The sequence below is a fragment of the Strongyloides ratti genome, scaffold srae_chrx_scaffold0000006, assembly GCF_001040885.1.
Source record: "Strongyloides ratti genome assembly S_ratti_ED321, scaffold srae_chrx_scaffold0000006".
NCBI lineage: Eukaryota > Metazoa > Nematoda > Chromadorea > Rhabditida > Strongyloididae > Strongyloides > Strongyloides ratti.
The window spans coordinates 201944-220142 of NW_020171514.1; the positions used below are offsets into that span (position 1 = coordinate 201944).

General features: G+C 20.8%; 2 protein-coding genes across 2 annotated transcripts; both read right to left on the reverse strand.

The window, feature by feature from the left end:
- Positions 1-9298: 9298 nt before the first annotated feature.
- Positions 9299-10961, reverse strand: SRAE_X000238600 (Sterol carrier protein 2; the record flags this gene model as incomplete). Its single annotated transcript, XM_024645594.1, has 2 exons — positions 9299-10855; positions 10911-10961. 2 exons carry the CDS (start codon positions 10959-10961, stop codon positions 9299-9301), a joined length of 1608 nt encoding a protein of 535 aa, XP_024499861.1.
- Positions 10962-12187: 1226 nt separating this feature from the next.
- On the reverse strand, positions 12188-15854 carry SRAE_X000238700 (Hypothetical protein; the record flags this gene model as incomplete). Its single annotated transcript, XM_024645595.1, has 4 exons — positions 12188-12277; positions 12354-12636; positions 12685-13965; positions 15571-15854. 4 exons carry the CDS (start codon positions 15852-15854, stop codon positions 12188-12190), a joined length of 1938 nt encoding a protein of 645 aa, XP_024499862.1.
- Positions 15855-18199: the final 2345 nt, after the last annotated feature.

The following is an 18199-nucleotide window of genomic DNA, read 5'->3' on the forward strand; positions in this document are numbered from 1 at the left end:
TATGATATACATCTAGAAATATATTCATTCATGTGTAACAATATTTTCCAATAAAACATTATTATTCACTATTACTATTATTGATATGTCATGTGATGTATGCATTGTTAGATGTCTCAACAGATATAATTTTATATATATATATATATATATATATATATATATATATATATATATATATATATATATAAGTTTGTTATAACATTTTGTATCTAACATTATTGACATTCTATGTGTCTTATTTTAACCCACATATATAATATAATGTGTCTCTGTTTTCTCTGTGTGTATAAAATTTTCCTATATAAAGGACAAATATCGTCATTATTTTCACTCTGTATTTTTAGTTAGGTTTAGTCGTCAATTTTCTCTTATTTTATTTTTCCATTATTATGACGACTAGTTATTCCTTCTATAAGAGTCAAATGTACTATTATTGGACTGTATCTTAGAATTTTTAATTCATCTGACACTTCATTCTCTTTCGAAATAATTTTGCTGAGGATTTAATGTAAGTTTTAAAAAAAAATTTATATGTTATATATATAATTATTTGTATCAATTGTTATACAAATGAAAATAGTAAATTAGACGACTTTAATAATTTTTATAATGTTTAAAAACTAGTATTTTTTTGAGACATTTTAACAACATTTTTTTTTTACCTTTAGATACACAGTCTAACAGTAGCTTAGATAAATTATATAAATGCCAATCTTAATGAAGTTATTCAAATCAATATCGTGGAAAAAACGGCATTTTCTTATTCAATGACAAAAATTTTCTTACTTAAGTTTTTTTTAAATTTACTTCATTTATCTTGAAAATTTGATAACTTTATCTGAAATTTTATATTATTGCCGAAATGTTATACCTTCATATGTAATTCAACATTTTAATTTTTACCAACGAAAAATTTAAATAAGCATATTTTCATTTGCTGTTCTCTTTAAAATGTTGCCTGTCGAAAAAGTCTTTTTTTCATGAAATGTTAATTTATTTTAATAAGAATTTCAAAATTATTGCTTCATATCACATGACACAGTCATCATCAATTATTTCAAAATGATTACGTATAATTTGACATATCATATACTTTATTTTTGTTCTCTGTAAAAATTTAATTTAATGCTGACAGAAATTTAAACATACTTGCATACACAGAGACATTAAATATGTGTATCTCTGCAATTTTAATCATTTTCGTCGCTGCTATCATCTTTGTCGCAGTTATTATTATCATATGACCTTTCTTTTTTAAATAGAAATTACTAAATTGTCTATACTACAACAGCTGTATTTTAGAGAAGGGTGATTTTATTGTTAGTTGAATCTCGTGTATAAAAAGTGTTTACCGACAAAGATATTAACGCAGATACAGGACATATTCAATTGTTTATAAGTACACTATATAGAACATTCTGAAGTTTTTAACTGCAATTTTATTTTTGATAGCCGTTTTACTGTTTACTTAGAACAATACTAATAAGGGACTTATTTCATGTCCTATTTTATGTATTCTTTAGTTTAAAAAAAAAACAAAATTAATGGTAGATAGCTGTTATACATCTTTTTTTTTTCTGGGAGATTAAATACAGAACAACTTATGGGACAAATTCTATATTCATATAGTGTTAAAATATACATGATTTGGAAAGTTGAGTTTGATTAGAACTTGTCATTTTAAGTACCATATGTTGAATAATTTTGCCTACTTATCAGGAAGTAAGAGATATCTTTATCAAAATATGTATTTTTATAATGTATAATTAACGTTTATGAAGATTTGGATCTAGGATACTAGAAATGTAGTATAATTTTTCAATGTTATGTTTAATCATTTTGATCATATACTACTACATGAGCATATTGTAACATTTAAAATTTCGGTTTTTACTTTAAATCCTACATATAGATAGTTGTGAAGAATTTCAAGACACTGAAATATTATGGTATATTACTCAAATAATTCAACTTTCAAATGATTCAATTTAAACATTTATATATATCAACAAGATAACATTACTCATTTTTGATAGTTCTCTATTTATATCATATTATCTAAGACAAATCATAATCACATCATTGGATTTCTTTAGATTTTAGAAGTATTCAGGTGAAATTATTTTTTACCATAGTGAATTTTGAACATTCATTGATGTTACTATCTATCAATCATATAATCAGATAAATATCAAGAACTGTGATTTAAACTTCGTAAAGTATATATAATATATTCAAAATATTTAAATACTTTAATTTGTTTCCAAATATTTTGAGACATTTTTTTAACTTTACTGTATGCACATATTATATCCAATTATTATTATCAGTTAATCATAACATTTCAACGGGAAATTTGATATTTTTAAAAGAGATCAGCAAACTATTTAGAAAAAAATTTATATACTATATTACAATCACTAAAAATTTATCAATTTTATTTCCGCATATGCATTTATTTGAAACAAAATTTAACCAAAAAATATATATTTCAACATTAACCTTAAAAATATTATTATGAATATAATTTTTTATACCTATATATAATATAATATGAAGCACCTTGCACAGGACGACTGTCATTTTTTGGTGAGATATTTAAATCAAATATCAATATTTAAATTTTGATACGCTTGGCCGTGCATTTTGCATATTTTACATTTTATTCATCTTCTGATTAATTGATTATCATTGTGGAGAAAATTATTTGGACAATTATTTTATCGGCATTTTGTTGTACCATTTTATATGTCATTAATATTATTTCTATAATCAAAATATTTATGAAAAAATTACTTTACCATATACTACTGAAAAATTTATTTTTATCCAATTCACAATGTAACTAAGTATGAAAGAAAACGACTTACTTCATTTGATGCTAGTATATTATTTACTATTATTTTGTTATAAATCAATTGCGTATTATACTTTTCTATCAACGGATTTTATTTTACACTCCCATTTACAATATATTGTCGTAATTATTTTATTCACATTACCAAAATCAATTAACAAATTATTAAAAAAAAATGTTTTCAAAATATGTGAAAAATTAAATTTTTCAAGAATGAGGATAAAACTAAAATGTTTGAAGTATTTTGTTTTAAAACTTAAAAAATTTTATCTAAAAATTCTGCAATTAAAATTTGGTAATATTTTTACAATTTTACGAGGGAAAATTGCGTTAAGAATACATATGTAATTCATATATGATTAACAATAAAGAAATGAAAAATGTTGGATTAGCCTTAAAAAATAAAAAAAAAATTTTTTTTTATGTTAGAAAGAGAGAGATTATTTTTAAAATATAATATATATTTATGTAGAATTGAGATCTTTACTTGAGAAGACTATAAGATTATGCCACATCAAAATTATCTGCTGTATATTTTTAAGTGAATTTATACCCAATATGTATCATAATAATACATGGATAATAATCAAAAGAAGATTTTATTGCTTTAGACAATTGTTAATTAAACAATCAAAAAAAATTTATAGATATAAAAAAATACAACCAAACCTTTTCTTAGAAAAAAAAAGTGTACGAAATTGACATCTTCTGGACTTAGAGTAGGAAGTTGAATGATATTTTGTATACTTTTATATCTTGTCAAAAAGTAGCGAGAAAGTCATTATACCATATCTCAGTACATAGGATAAGTTAAGTTATGCATAATGAACTTTTGAAGACTGTAGAAAAAGAGAGATATTTTAATGAAAATCTAAAAATTTCTTATCTAAAAATATGAAAAATTTTTCTTATAAAATGACGTATATAGGATATATAATGAAAAAAAAAAGTTAACCCGATGACATGAAATTTCTTTTCTATAAACGAACATATAATTGATAAAAACAAATTAAGTTGAGATACATGTATAGGACGACTGTCATAAAAATTGTCTTAGTTGTATGACGATACAAACTATAATATTTTTATGATACGCTTGGCCATACATGTCTTAAAGAATAGTGTGATTAAATTTTTATATAAAAGATATGGATAATATATGGGAAATTGGAAAGAAAAGAAAATTAACGAATGACATTTTTTAACCCCAAAAAAAAGCATTATTAAGACAAAATTATTATAATAAGATAATTCATTTAAAAAATTAATTATACGAATTTAATATATGACGTGGCAGCAGAAATAATTATAACTATAAAAAGTATATGAAAATTGAGATAAAGAAAAAAGGAAAAATTTTAAAATTATGTAAAAAATTTATTTATACGATTATGAAATCTATTTTCCTGTTTTCAACAAATGATTACTCTAAATATAGTAATAATGTTTATGTGAAATTGGTACAGGACGACTGCCATTAATGTATCAGTAGGTATATGACGATATACTGAAAATACATATATAATGGTACGCTTGGCCGTGCCATCACATCACATTAAGTTTCCTGCTTAAAAGTTATTCCTCATGTTCCTGTTAGTATACATGCCAATTAATTACATGGGATTTTCTTTTATCTAAATATTTATCTTATATGATCTACTTTTTATCTACTGTTAAGAGAGAGAAATATACAATTTAAAATTGAATTGGAAATAATGAAATTACGATCCAGAAATCATTGATATATCTATACACTAAGATAATAATTAATATCTAGCAACTTTGTAATCTGAAAAAAAAATTTATTATGAGGTAGAAAATTATATTCTATATAGTATTTTAGATAATAAGTATAGATATGTTAAACAGTTTTTCAATATATGTAATTTCTTATCATGGTATTATTTCAATCAACAATCCATATTCAAAATTGTAATTCACTGTTATATGATTCATTTCTATTAACGTACTTCTTATAACACATTACACATGAAAATCTAAGGCATGAGGGACAATCAATGATTCTTATATAATTATTTATATTATAAATATTAAAATTACAATCAAATTCAATTATGTATAATTCCTTAAATATTCTCATACTTTTTTTTTGATTCTTGTTTTTGCTGGTCAATGACATTGGCAAACAAGTTTTATATATTTCCAATATACAAACTTCAAACATTGTTTCAACATTTTCTTTACAATACATGAATTTTTTTCAATTATCCTGTGTTATTTTTGAATCTTCTTTATCAATATTTTATAATCCTGCTTGCTGTTATTTTTACACATAATTTAAATATAGAAAAAAAGAGAGAGCCATATACACTGTGTTAACAAAAATAATAACGATGTTCAAAGTTTTTAATATAATTTTGTTAGAAAAAAAGAGGTACACACGAAATGCTTTTAAATGTATCAAAATGTTTTTTTTTACTAATAATGTGATAAGAAAATTTATAACTCTTTAAGGCTCTAAACATTTGTTACCACATTTCAAATATAATGTTTTATCAAAAAAAATTTATGGTTTCCATAAAAATGACAAATTTAATGATAACCAAATTTAAGTATGAGAGAGTCCATTTTATTAAGTTTTAATCATATTCATTCTTCAGAAACAATTTTAAACAAAATAAGAGTGTGTGTGTTATGATATTACAATTTACTATATAGGGACTAAAAGAAAATTTCCATATTGAAACACTTTATATCATCAAAGATTTTTTTTTATATGGATCAAGTAGTACATTTATAAAAGAGATGTGTTATTTAAAAAAAATATTGTATGTTTTTTTAAAAAATCAGATGATTATTTTAGACAAATATTATTATGTTATCATTCATTTATTTTTCAAAAATATTTTTCAACCATTTATGTGTGTATATATGGGATATGTCGCAAAATTATAGTCTCAAAATGTTTATTTAAGTATTTTGCTTGTGCTAGTGAAAATTTCAAGTGTTATCAATATGTTTAATTGACATGTTCATTTTTTTTTTTACATCATCAATTTGGAGACATAAGTAAATACTAGACAGAATAATAATATATGTTTCAAAAGTGATGTTGTTTATGTATGATAGTTAGTTTATGAATCAAAAGAATAGAATAACTTAGTATGTTTTATCCATATTTATTGCGAAATTTTAGATGTTTTATCTATCAAATTAATATAAATACTGGTTACCATAGTTTAAAGAGAAGTAAGGGAAATTATTTTGAACTGTATTAACTAATTAATTCAACCAATAGAATTTATATTATTTTATCAAGAATCCTTATTTTTACTAAAATACCTATAGAAGTCTAGTTTAACAATTAAGAATATGAAAATGTATATTTTTTTTTTATGAATGAACAAGTATTAGAGATGTGAAAAAAAAGTATGTTGAAATTTTAATTAGAAAGAATTATTTAGATTTTGGAAACGATAAGTGGAAAATATTAATTTGAGAAAGACAGTATTATCATATTTATATTCTTTATTTATTCAAAATATCTATTCCTATTGATTTTTTTCTGTCTTTTCTTGAAAATAATACATTGGATTATCTATAGAATTATTCATAATTCTTATTTGTTTTCACATTTTGTTTCAAATTTGCTGCTGTTTCTGCCTTAATTTACTATTATTTTTATTCTACTTCAACAAAAAAGAAGATATTTTTTGACGAAAAAAGGTACTTCTTAATCATATAATTGATTTTTTAAGGTCCTTAAAATGTATATTTATTTTCTTTTCATCAACCATCATACTATCTATCAATTTTTCTAATATTCCAAATTTTTCTATATTCATTACATCAAGTAACGGACTTCTATTTAAATTCATTATTTTATCAACTTTTCCATCAAAAAAAGGACTCCCAAAAAGCATATTTTTTTATAACAATTCGGTAACATTTATATGTTTAATTATTCTTCTTCAGTTTGGTAAAATTACAAATATTAAAATCAATCATTAGGACTGTATAAAAAAAATACATTTTCAAGTGGTATATTTTTTTCATACTTTTAATATGCGTATACCTATATAAAAGGAGAAATTATTTTATTTTCAATTATATAACAAATTTTTATTATCATTATCAATTTTTAACTATTTTCAAACATCAAATTTTTGAACTTTTTTTAAATTATATATTAATCTTTATTAATTTTCATTCAACTACTGGTGACTTCTAAACAAAATGACATTCGTATTTTTTAAAATGATATATCATGCAAATGTAACGATTTTATTTATTTATTATTTCGCAATATTTATCTATTTTTTCAAATTTACACATATATATAATTACAAAAATATGTACAAATGATATGGACTACTTTGTGTTATCAACAATTTTTAAAACATATACAATATTTTTCAAAAATACTTTTTGTTCATTATCATATGTGCAATAATGTATTAATATACCCAATCTTATGTTATTGTTTCTTATTTTTTTTTCATCAAATATGTATGCTTCAAATATTTATCAACATCAAATTATCGTTAAAATACTATATGTCACGTTTTTTTTTGTTCATTTTTTGCAAAAAATGATTTGTTATTTTTCAAAATTTCTTTATGAACCAACTAATTTTTGTTGATTATATATACATAATTTTACCTTATATATTTTGGCTGAAAACACTCACTATTTTCAAATTATGTTTTTATGTTCATACATATTATTTTTGATATATATGCATATTATTTTTTTTATCGTAATTTTATATATTGAAAGTACGAAATTTGTTACAATTAATCTTTTTAATATCACTATCACATGATATATTATGAAATATTTATGTATAATCAATGTTTATAATGTAAACTAATATATTTTTGAATTTTGAAATTGGGACTTATGCTTAAATAAGATAGATGTTTATATACTTTCAAAAGAATTATTTTTTATTTCAAATATTACCAATAACAATGTTTGTCTTTATGGATAAATATGTTTTTGTATACTTTTGACTTATTGGGGTGGTTAATATTTAACGTTAAACATAAATGCTTTTGTCAATTGCGTAGAATTTTTGTAGAAATCTATAGAGAATTAGTTTATTTTAATTGAGTCAATTTTTTGAATTACCTTTCAAATGTTTGTAATAAGAATTTTGGAGAATTTATGTTTACAAGTATTGTGTGGTTTTAATGTATATCAAATGGTTATGGTTAGTGAAAAAAAAAACTTTTTTTTTTGTAGTCAATTGGGTTTTGCGATTGTATTATCAACTTTGGTTTAACAATTTGTTTGCTTTTTTTGAAATTAGTTTGTAGAATTTGGGTTTTTTTTAAAAGAATATTATATTTCAATGGAAAATGTAATTTTTAACGACCAACTACATTTTTTTTATTTAGGGGTTAAATTCAATCGTGGTTGCAATAATTTTTATAGCAAAATGGTTTGAATTTGTTTTAATGATAACTAGTTATGAAACCAATATCTTTGTGTTGTTTGTTTCAATTTTTGTCAATATATTTTTAATCAAATATATGGGGTTTAATGAATAGCATTCATAAAAGTAGTAGTTAGATGTGTTTTTTTATATTACTAGTCAAGTGACGAAAAACAAAGAAAAATGCATATGGAAGGAATATTATATTATTAGAATTCCATTTTTTTGTTGGATATGGCTTTAAAATTTTTTGGGTCGTAAGAGGGAAATAAATTTAAACGGGTATTTTTTTTAAGTGCACTGCAATACTATTTTTAGCATATGCATATAAGCATTTTCGTTTTTTTTCGGGTAACGCGATACGCTTTTTCGGATAATGCGCAAATAATATATTTTCGATTTTTTTGTTATAAATAAAATCCCATGGGTAAGCGATTATTATTTTTTTCGAATATCTTTTGGTTTTTTTTGGGTTACACTTATCAAATAAAATTTTGATAACTTTATACTTGTGTTTTTTATTTGTTTTATAATATTTTTTAAAGCTTAACTTCATTAATATTAAGAAGTTAAGAGACTAAACTTGCATAAATAACCTTATCTTTCATACTTAATTATCAATGGAATTAAACATTTAATCTTTTACATGAAAGAAGTGATTCAAAACAAGAATTAACTACAGAATACTTTTGCTGTAAAAAAAAAAAGGAAAAATAAAAGGAGTAAGAAGTAACTTGATTAAAGGAAGAAATAACAAGAGAATGTTTAATTATAGTTATAGATGAAAAGTTATACTTATATTGTGTATACATTTGATGGATAAAATTTTATTATTGTTTAATATGATGAAGGGAATGTTAATGAATATATGCCATACAATCAAATTAATCAAATGTATTATGAAATCTCTGTAAAGAAAGAAAAGTTATTAAATAAATAAAATAGTTTTTAATAATTGTATTATATTATAATAACATATTTATTTTTAATTGTTAGTTAAAAACAAAGAAAATATTTTTTATGTTAAATGTATAAAATTAGAGTTTTGCTTTAAGTTTTTTAGGATCAAGAACAGTTTTTAATTTCAAAGCTTTTGCCATATTTCCTTTAATTTTCATTTTTCCTTGCATAAAAGCTTGGTCTGGAGTAAGTTTACCACTTGCAAGTGTAACTAAATCATTATCTTTAATTGTTACTTCACAGTCAACTTTACTTTCATTAACACCAACAAATGGTGGAGATTGTTTCAAGTCAATAGTCCATTTCTTTGTTACGCCATTTTCACCAACAACATTTATTCTAAATGAAGCATTAACTTTCTTAACAATATCTGGTTCTTCAGCAGCTCTTTCTTTAATTTCTTTAAAAAGTGCATCTGTACGAAGAGTTCCTGATTGATTATTAATCATTATTGGATTATTTTGTGTATTTCCATTTGCAAGACGATACAAAGCTACAACACCAGCACCTCCAATACCAATGTTATGTTGCATTGCAATTCTACAGTTTGGAACTTGACGTTTGCCACATCTTCCTCTAAGTTGATTTGATAATTCAACAACTTGAGCAACACCAGTTGCACCAATTGGATGACCTTTAGAAATTAATCCACCTGAAGGATTAATAACCCATTTTCCACCATATGTATTGTCATTTTTATCAACTATTTCACCACCTTTACCAATTGGACAAAGACCAATAGCTTCATATGTAATAAGTTCATTAGGAGCAAAACAATCATGGAGTTCAATAACTTGAACATCATTAGGTGTTATACCTGTTTTTTTGTAAAGTCTTTGTGATATTTTTTGTATCATATCAAAACCAATCATTTTAATATTTGAATTTTCACTAAATACTGATGGCTCATCTGTACCAAGTTCCATACCAACAACTTCAACAGCTTGGCTTTTTAAGTATGGATGTTTATTAAGGAATGCTTCACTACACATAACTATGGCAGCAGAACCATCAGATGTTGGAGAACATTCAAGAAGACCAACAAAATCATAAATTTTTCTTGCATTTATTACTTGATCCAATGTGAATTCTTTTCTAAATTGTGATTTTGGATTGTTAACAGAATGTAAATGATTTTTATAAGCAATCTTAGCAAAATGTTCACGTTTAGTACCATATTTTTCCATATGTTCTTTACCAGCATTACCAAACATTTGACAAGTTATTGGTGCTGGGAATAATCCATAAGTTTCTGACATAACACCTATGTGCTTTTCAATTGGTTGGGCACGATCATTCAAATTTCCTGCCATTGATTCTAAACTTCCTGGTGCCATTTTTTCAAATCCAACAGCAAGAACACAATCAGCATTACCTGATTCTAATATTTGTTTACATAAAAATACTCCTGTTGATCCAGAAGCACAGGCATTATTTACATTATATATTGGAATTCCAGTTATACCAATTTCATAAAGTGCTCGTTGTCCAGAACATGTATTACCATAGATCCATGATACTGTTGCCTGTTCAATATCTGAATACTTAAGTTTAGCATCATCTAATGCTTCAGTAACTGCTTCTTTAACCATATCTGGATAATCCCAATCAGGTCTTGATTGTGGTTTAACAAACTATAATAATAATTATTTTTTATTGTTAAAAGAATAAATATATTTTAAAACTTACAGAAGTCATACCAACTCCAATTACATAAACTTTTGGTTTATTTTGTACCATTGTTAAATGAAATATATCTACAAAAACAAAAAAAAAATTAATTTATACTTTATGCATATTAAATTATTTTAACAAAAATATTATAAAATTGTATACAATAATAATTATATATATATATAACTTTTCTAATGACTAAATATTATCTTATCATATTATTATATTTAGTTTTAAAAATGATTTTATTGACCTAACTAGAATACAATCATTTATATACATTTGTATACAAACTACACTACTCATGATGAAGTACGTCTTTTTCATAATGTCTTAATTATAAATTATCACAATTTTTATATTTCAATGTTATCAGGCAAGCGAAAATAGAATGTTATTTATTGATCATCAAATTTACCTTTTAAATTTCTAACAATTTGCTAAAATATTTTTATTTTCTTTTTTATTATTTTAAATTATTCATGACAAAAATTTTGTTTTACATTTAAGCAACTTTTAAGTATGTATACCATTTAATTTAATTGATATGACATTTATTTTTGTAGTTTGAAGTTAATTATATATAACAAAAAAAAAATTTATTATTTCTTAATAACATAAGAATTAACATGGAATTTGAAAATTTTATATTTAATTAGTAAAATGTATTTAGTTAAAAAAAAGATAAATAAAAAAAAAGAAATTATTTTATATGAATATATATTAATTGATTATGATTTTCAATATATATTCTATATATCTTTCCACTAATGCTTCTTTTAATTTTAAAGAATAATATTTTTTTTTAATGAAATGTATCATTATATCTATTAATAATACATTTTCAATGTCTTCTGAAAATCATTTATTATATATATATATTTCTTCTTCCTATTTTATTTATCTTTTGAACATATATTGATATATTCATCCATTAAAAAAGTTTTTAGTGACATTGATTCAATGTATTGATAATGTAAGTGGAAATAAAATTCCTCATTTATATATAAAAAAAAATTATTTGGCATTTGCGAAATACACGATAAAAATAATATCATTATTCATGATTATTGTATATATACTTTTTTTTTCTACCATCTTTTCATAAATTCATGATAATTGTTTTATTTTATCTTCACATATATATAAAAACAAAATATATATATATATATAACTTTGCCTTTTTAAAACTCTTGTTAAAATGTTTGTGTGTATATTGTTAAAATTGCAGTTTTATATCTGTAAAAATTAATTTTATACACCAAATTAATAAAATTAAAAAAAAGCAGTTTTTATAGTAAAGATTTCTTGTATTTATTTATCTGTTCCTCTGTATATCTTAATTGTTCTAAAATACGATTGTCCTTTTCTCTTATAACTTCCTAAATAAAAAAATTAAAATAAATATAATTAAATTAATATTGATATAAAGAAAAAAATTTTCAAAATTTAACTTACAAGTTCATTTTTTAAATAAGTATGAATTTCGTTCCAGTTTTTAAAATCATCAATAGAAGGATAATCTTTTTCTTTTATTAGTCTTTCATCTTTTAATTTATCAATTATACTTTTATTATTTGATGTATAAATTGGCGAGTTACTTGATGTTGCTGAAGTATAACAACTATCTGAGGATGATTTTTGTGACAATGATTTATCATTTGACAAGTCTTTATATAAATTTTCATTAATATATTGATGGATATGATTATTAATATGTATATCAGATTGATATTGTTTTCTAAATATTAATAATTAAAATAAAATAAACATATAAAAAGTTACATACTTTAATAAATCATGATATATTGTTGGATTAATGATATAATTTGTATCTGTTTTTGTTCTATGAATTGTACCATATCTTTGCATCGTCCTTTTATCATTAATATTTGACCAATCTTCATTTTTTGAGACATTCTTATCATTTATTTTTTTCATTTTTTTAGGTAATGTTGATGATGAATTATTAAAAATACGTTGAAAAAAATTTTTCGTACTTTTTATTGCTGAAAAACTTTTATCCCTTTTATTATCATAATTGTCAGCTATTTGATTTCCATCTTTCCTACTATTTATAAATTCATTTTTATTATTTGTATTATCATAAAATATATCACACTTCAATTCATCTTTCATTGTAATAGTTGAAGGATTTTTTAAATTTTTTATCCTCATTGTGTTATATCCTTGATCATTTGGAATAACAGAATGTAAAATATTAACTTCTACACTTTTTGCACGTCTTTTATCAATACTATTTGAGAAATACTTTATATTATTTTTTTCATCATATGGTGATAAATTTGTATAATATTTATTATTTTCTTTCATAATAATTGAATTATCTTGTGAATTATTAAATGAATCATTTAACACCGAAAAATTATTACAATTAATAGAATATTGACTATTTTCTTGGGGTAAAATATTAACCATTGTTTTATAGTTAGTTTCACAATATGGTATACAATAATTAGTATAGAGAATATTATTTATAGGAGGATTGATAATAAAATTTCTTTCGTAATGATTTAAATTATTAGATTTACAATTATAATGAGTATAATCATTATTTAAAGGAACTATTTGACAAGGTGCTGTCATCGTTGTCCTCAATTTAGGGAAAGGTATATTTTTAGTATTTATTTTTGAAGTTTCTTTTGAAGGTTTATTATATGGATTATTAAATGTTATTGTAGGAGAAATATTTGTATTTTTTATTGGAATATTAGAAGTTGAACTTACTGAGTTTTGATAAATTGTCTCCAATGAACAACAATCATTATTATCATCTTTTTTGGTATTTGGTATTGTTGATGAAAAACTAAAATCATCTTCAGTATTTGCAGTTTGTTGCATCTTTTGACAATATTGTATATATTCTGTTGATGAGTACCAATCACCTTCAGGAGAAGAATCAGAATTATCAACAATTCCCGAATCAGCCATTGAATATTGATTATTAATAGAAATCTTTTTTCTTTTTTTTAATGAGTCAAATTGTAATGAGTCTGTTTCAGTTGTAGAAATTGTCAAAAATGTATCTTCTTGATTATAATAATCAAAACTAAAAAATATAATTTAAAATAAGTTTTTGTATATAAAAAAATGTGGAATATAATTTTGTAAAATATTATCAAGTAGTTTAAAAATGAATAAGTTAAAAGCTCTCAATTATCATTCACTTTTTTTAATGACAGGTTTTTGCACTTCTACCAATATAATTATTATAATGTTGTTAGCAAAATTTTGTTGGTTTTATATAAAAACACTCTAAAAAAGAAATATTTCTACTTGAACAAATATAGAAAATCTACTATTTTATCACCGGTTATATGGTCAAATAAGTTTTATCAATGAAATTATAATTTATGTCTACATTAAAATTAAAAAGTTAATTAAAAAGAAGATAAGAAATAATATATGTATAATAAATATATATATATATATTTTTTCTTTACTAAAAAATATTTTAAAGTTTTTAAAAAAAAATTATAAATACATTTTTAATAGTTATTTTTTTATATTTTAGATAATATTAATATTATAATATATTAGTTAAAATAATAAATACTTACATTTAAATACCATTATAATAAAATATAAAAATTAATTATTTAATAAAAAGAATATATAAAAGTATAAATAAATTTATCCTTTATCAAGGATAATAATTTAAAGTGATAAATGTTTCATCTATTAGATATTTATATATATTTATATTTCCTGATAAAAGTTTTATTTCTTATAGTAAAGTTAGCTTAAGATCATCAAAAATTTATTTCAAGTGCTTAAAGACAATCTTAAATCACTTTAAAATTTATAAAATATATATTTAATGATGGAAACATGATATGATTTTAATATATATTATAAAAAAATATTATTTATACGTATTTTATCTAAGAATAAATGAAAGTATTAATCACGCAATAAATTGTGTAAACATATATTAGGCCACTAAAATTTTTTAATTTTTTTTGTTTTACTATATAATAAGTAAAAAAAAATTCATAAAAAAATAAAAAATGATTTTTAATTAGTATCATAAAATAAACATATTTAAAAATGTTATTTATTTATAAAAATTGTAATATATTAATTTATTATTATTTTTGTACCATTAAAAATATGATAAGATCGTAATATATTTGATGAAGTATAACAACTACTATTTATAACATTAAAAATAATGATGATTTATTTTTAAGAAACAATTGACAATGATTTACTTATATATATATATAATTAATATTAAAGTAAATATAAAAAGAAAAGTTAAATGTTAGTGTAAAAAATCATTTTAATATGTAACAAAAAAAAAACTATCATCTTTTGTTATATGGTTATTGGTTAGTTAAAAAAAATACTCTATTTTTAAATGTTGTAATTTTTTTAAGATAAAATGTGTAAAATATATTATAAACTTTTAATAAATTTTATCATATGTTAGTAAATAATGATCTCAAATTTTTCTTGAAATTATACATATTATAAAGAGAAATAAAATTAGTTTAATGTAACATAGCATATACTATGCTTAAATGTTATTAACAAAGTGACATATATTAATTTAACTTATTCTTAAAAAAAATATAGTAATTATTATTAAAATTTATTAAAATATAATAATAATAATAATGAATATTAAAAATTTTTTTTTATTACTTACTTTGGTAAAAATTTAAAATTAATTGGTACTTCTATTATTGGTGTTACACTCTTTAATTCATCTTTAAATAGTATATCATTATCTGAAGATATCTGTAATGTTAAAAAATTTTTATCTTTTTTATCTATAATTGTTTCATCTTTTGGTGGATAAATTTTTGATTCAATATCATTTAATTTTATATTATTTATTTGATTATTAAATTTTTCTTCCACAAATTTTCTAGCATCACCAACATGCCATGTTCCATATGCAACTGATCTGTATTTAATATTTCTGTTCATTCTTATAAATATGTATATATTAGTATTTTGATAAAATATTCTTCTTTTTTTTTTTCCTTCTTAACTGCAAATAGAAGATATTTCCTTAATATAAGTAAAATGTGGCAATATAATAATTTGCCTTCTTTATTAAATCTTCTCAAAGAAGAAGGAAATACAAAAAAAAATTAAATAAGTAACCTAAAAAAATATAATTAATTATAATAAAAACTATTTTATACAAAATGTTTTAGAAAATATATCTAACATTACAGTAGTATGCTAATAAGATTAATTCTAACTACCAATTGTAAAAATGAATTTTTTTTTAAAAATAATTTGTTAAATTTCATATAATAAATAAATCTTTTAAAATACGAACATCTAATATATATAAATGAAAAGTTATTTGCTTAACACTTAAAAATGGGGTACTAATAAATAAATTTAATATAAAGAATGGTGTAAATTTGGATTATATTACAATCAAATTAGAATTTATAAATACAATAATTTGAAAAAAAAATACATATATATGATGAGTCGAAAAATGAAATTGTTAAAATATGATTCCTATTATAATACATTAAAATTAAATATTTTAAATAATTGTCAAACATCAATAAAATACTATATCTGATCAACATTGAATTTCACATTTTTATGTAATCCTATTAAATGAATTTATAATTTTTTGAGTCTCACTAACTAAAAAGAGCTTTCTTTTTTTTATATTTTATAATTGATAAATGCCTAAGTAATTAATATATTTGAAATAAAACCAGTACATAATTAAAAAAAAAAGTTATCAGTTTAAAAAGCTATACATTTAATCTTATAAAACTGTTAAATGTGATATTTCGTAGATATCATAAATAACAATAAAAAATATTTTTTTCCAAAGATTATAAAATCTAAATGTGTCGGTAATTATCTTTGATGTTTTATAGACTTTATCTTTTAAATGTTTAAAAAAATTGCAATTTTTTTTAATGGAAATAAGTTATAAAGTAACTAATTTTAAAAAATAAATCTAATTTAAAATCATAATAAATATCACTGAAAGGCACTTTTTCTAAATAAATATATATAAATAAATTTTTAACTTTATCAAAATATTTTTATTATGTCATGTTAAAATCAACTACAATAAGTATAAAAAAAATTTATTAAATATTTTTCTATTTAAACAATAAATAATATTAACATAAATATATTTTGTATATATAAATAGTAGTTTGTTCTTAAATAACTATAAAATGATAAAAAAAAATTAAATTTAACTAAATTTTTTATTTTAAATATAAAATATTTATTTATATTTTATAAAAATAAATATAGTATCGGGTGTTTTGTCAAAATATAATAATTTGATTTTATTACATAAAAAGTTGTAGAAAATATTAATAATTAAGTGATGGGAAATTTATATATTTTCTTTTAATAATATATTATTTAATAATTTTTAATGATTACTTAAAAGAACTATAACATATAAACAATACTATTTAACAATAAAAAAAAAATTTTTTTTCCTTAACAATTAAATTCTTTTTCTTTATTAATTTATTATAAATTTTTGTAAAGAAAAATAATAATAATGTTAAATGATAATATAAATAAAATATCATAAAAAATATTTATAGTTTTAGAGGGAGTGTTTTGTATAAGGACAAAATGATAAAGTATACTACTACTGCCAATTAATAGATTAAAAATTTTGTTTGTTTTCTACTAATAATATATTAATATAATAATAATATTTTCTCTATATAAAGAAGTTCTTACAATCCAATATTATATATGTAAGTGATAATATATGTTCAAACAAGTTTTATCATTTTGGAGAACACATTTTAATTAAGAAAAATAATGAAACTGTACACCAAGTTATATATCTTTAAGTAAATAAATGTATTTATAAATTTACGTAACAAGAGCTTGATATATACATATAAATATTCTACTTATCCTTATGGAATTAGGAGATTGATAATATTGTATTTAAGAAGTAAAATTGAGATATTGTAAATATTAAATAAATAGCCTTATACTTAAAAATTATATTATTAAAAGAAATTTTTAAGTATATGTAAAAAAAAAGTTTTTATAATATAAACGTAAAATTTATATTTTTTTTTCTACCTAATTACAAAATAGTATATGCGTATATATTTATATATTGTATTATATTTTAAACAAAGATAATGACATTTCTTTGTGGAGTCAAAAAAAAAAAAGAATTAGTAGAAAAATATAAAAGTTTAATTTTTATAAAATAGTTATTTATAATAAATATATAGTTTTTTTTGTTGTTGAAAAAATGAATTGAAAAAAAAAAGTATAAAAAAAGGATAAATGAAGTA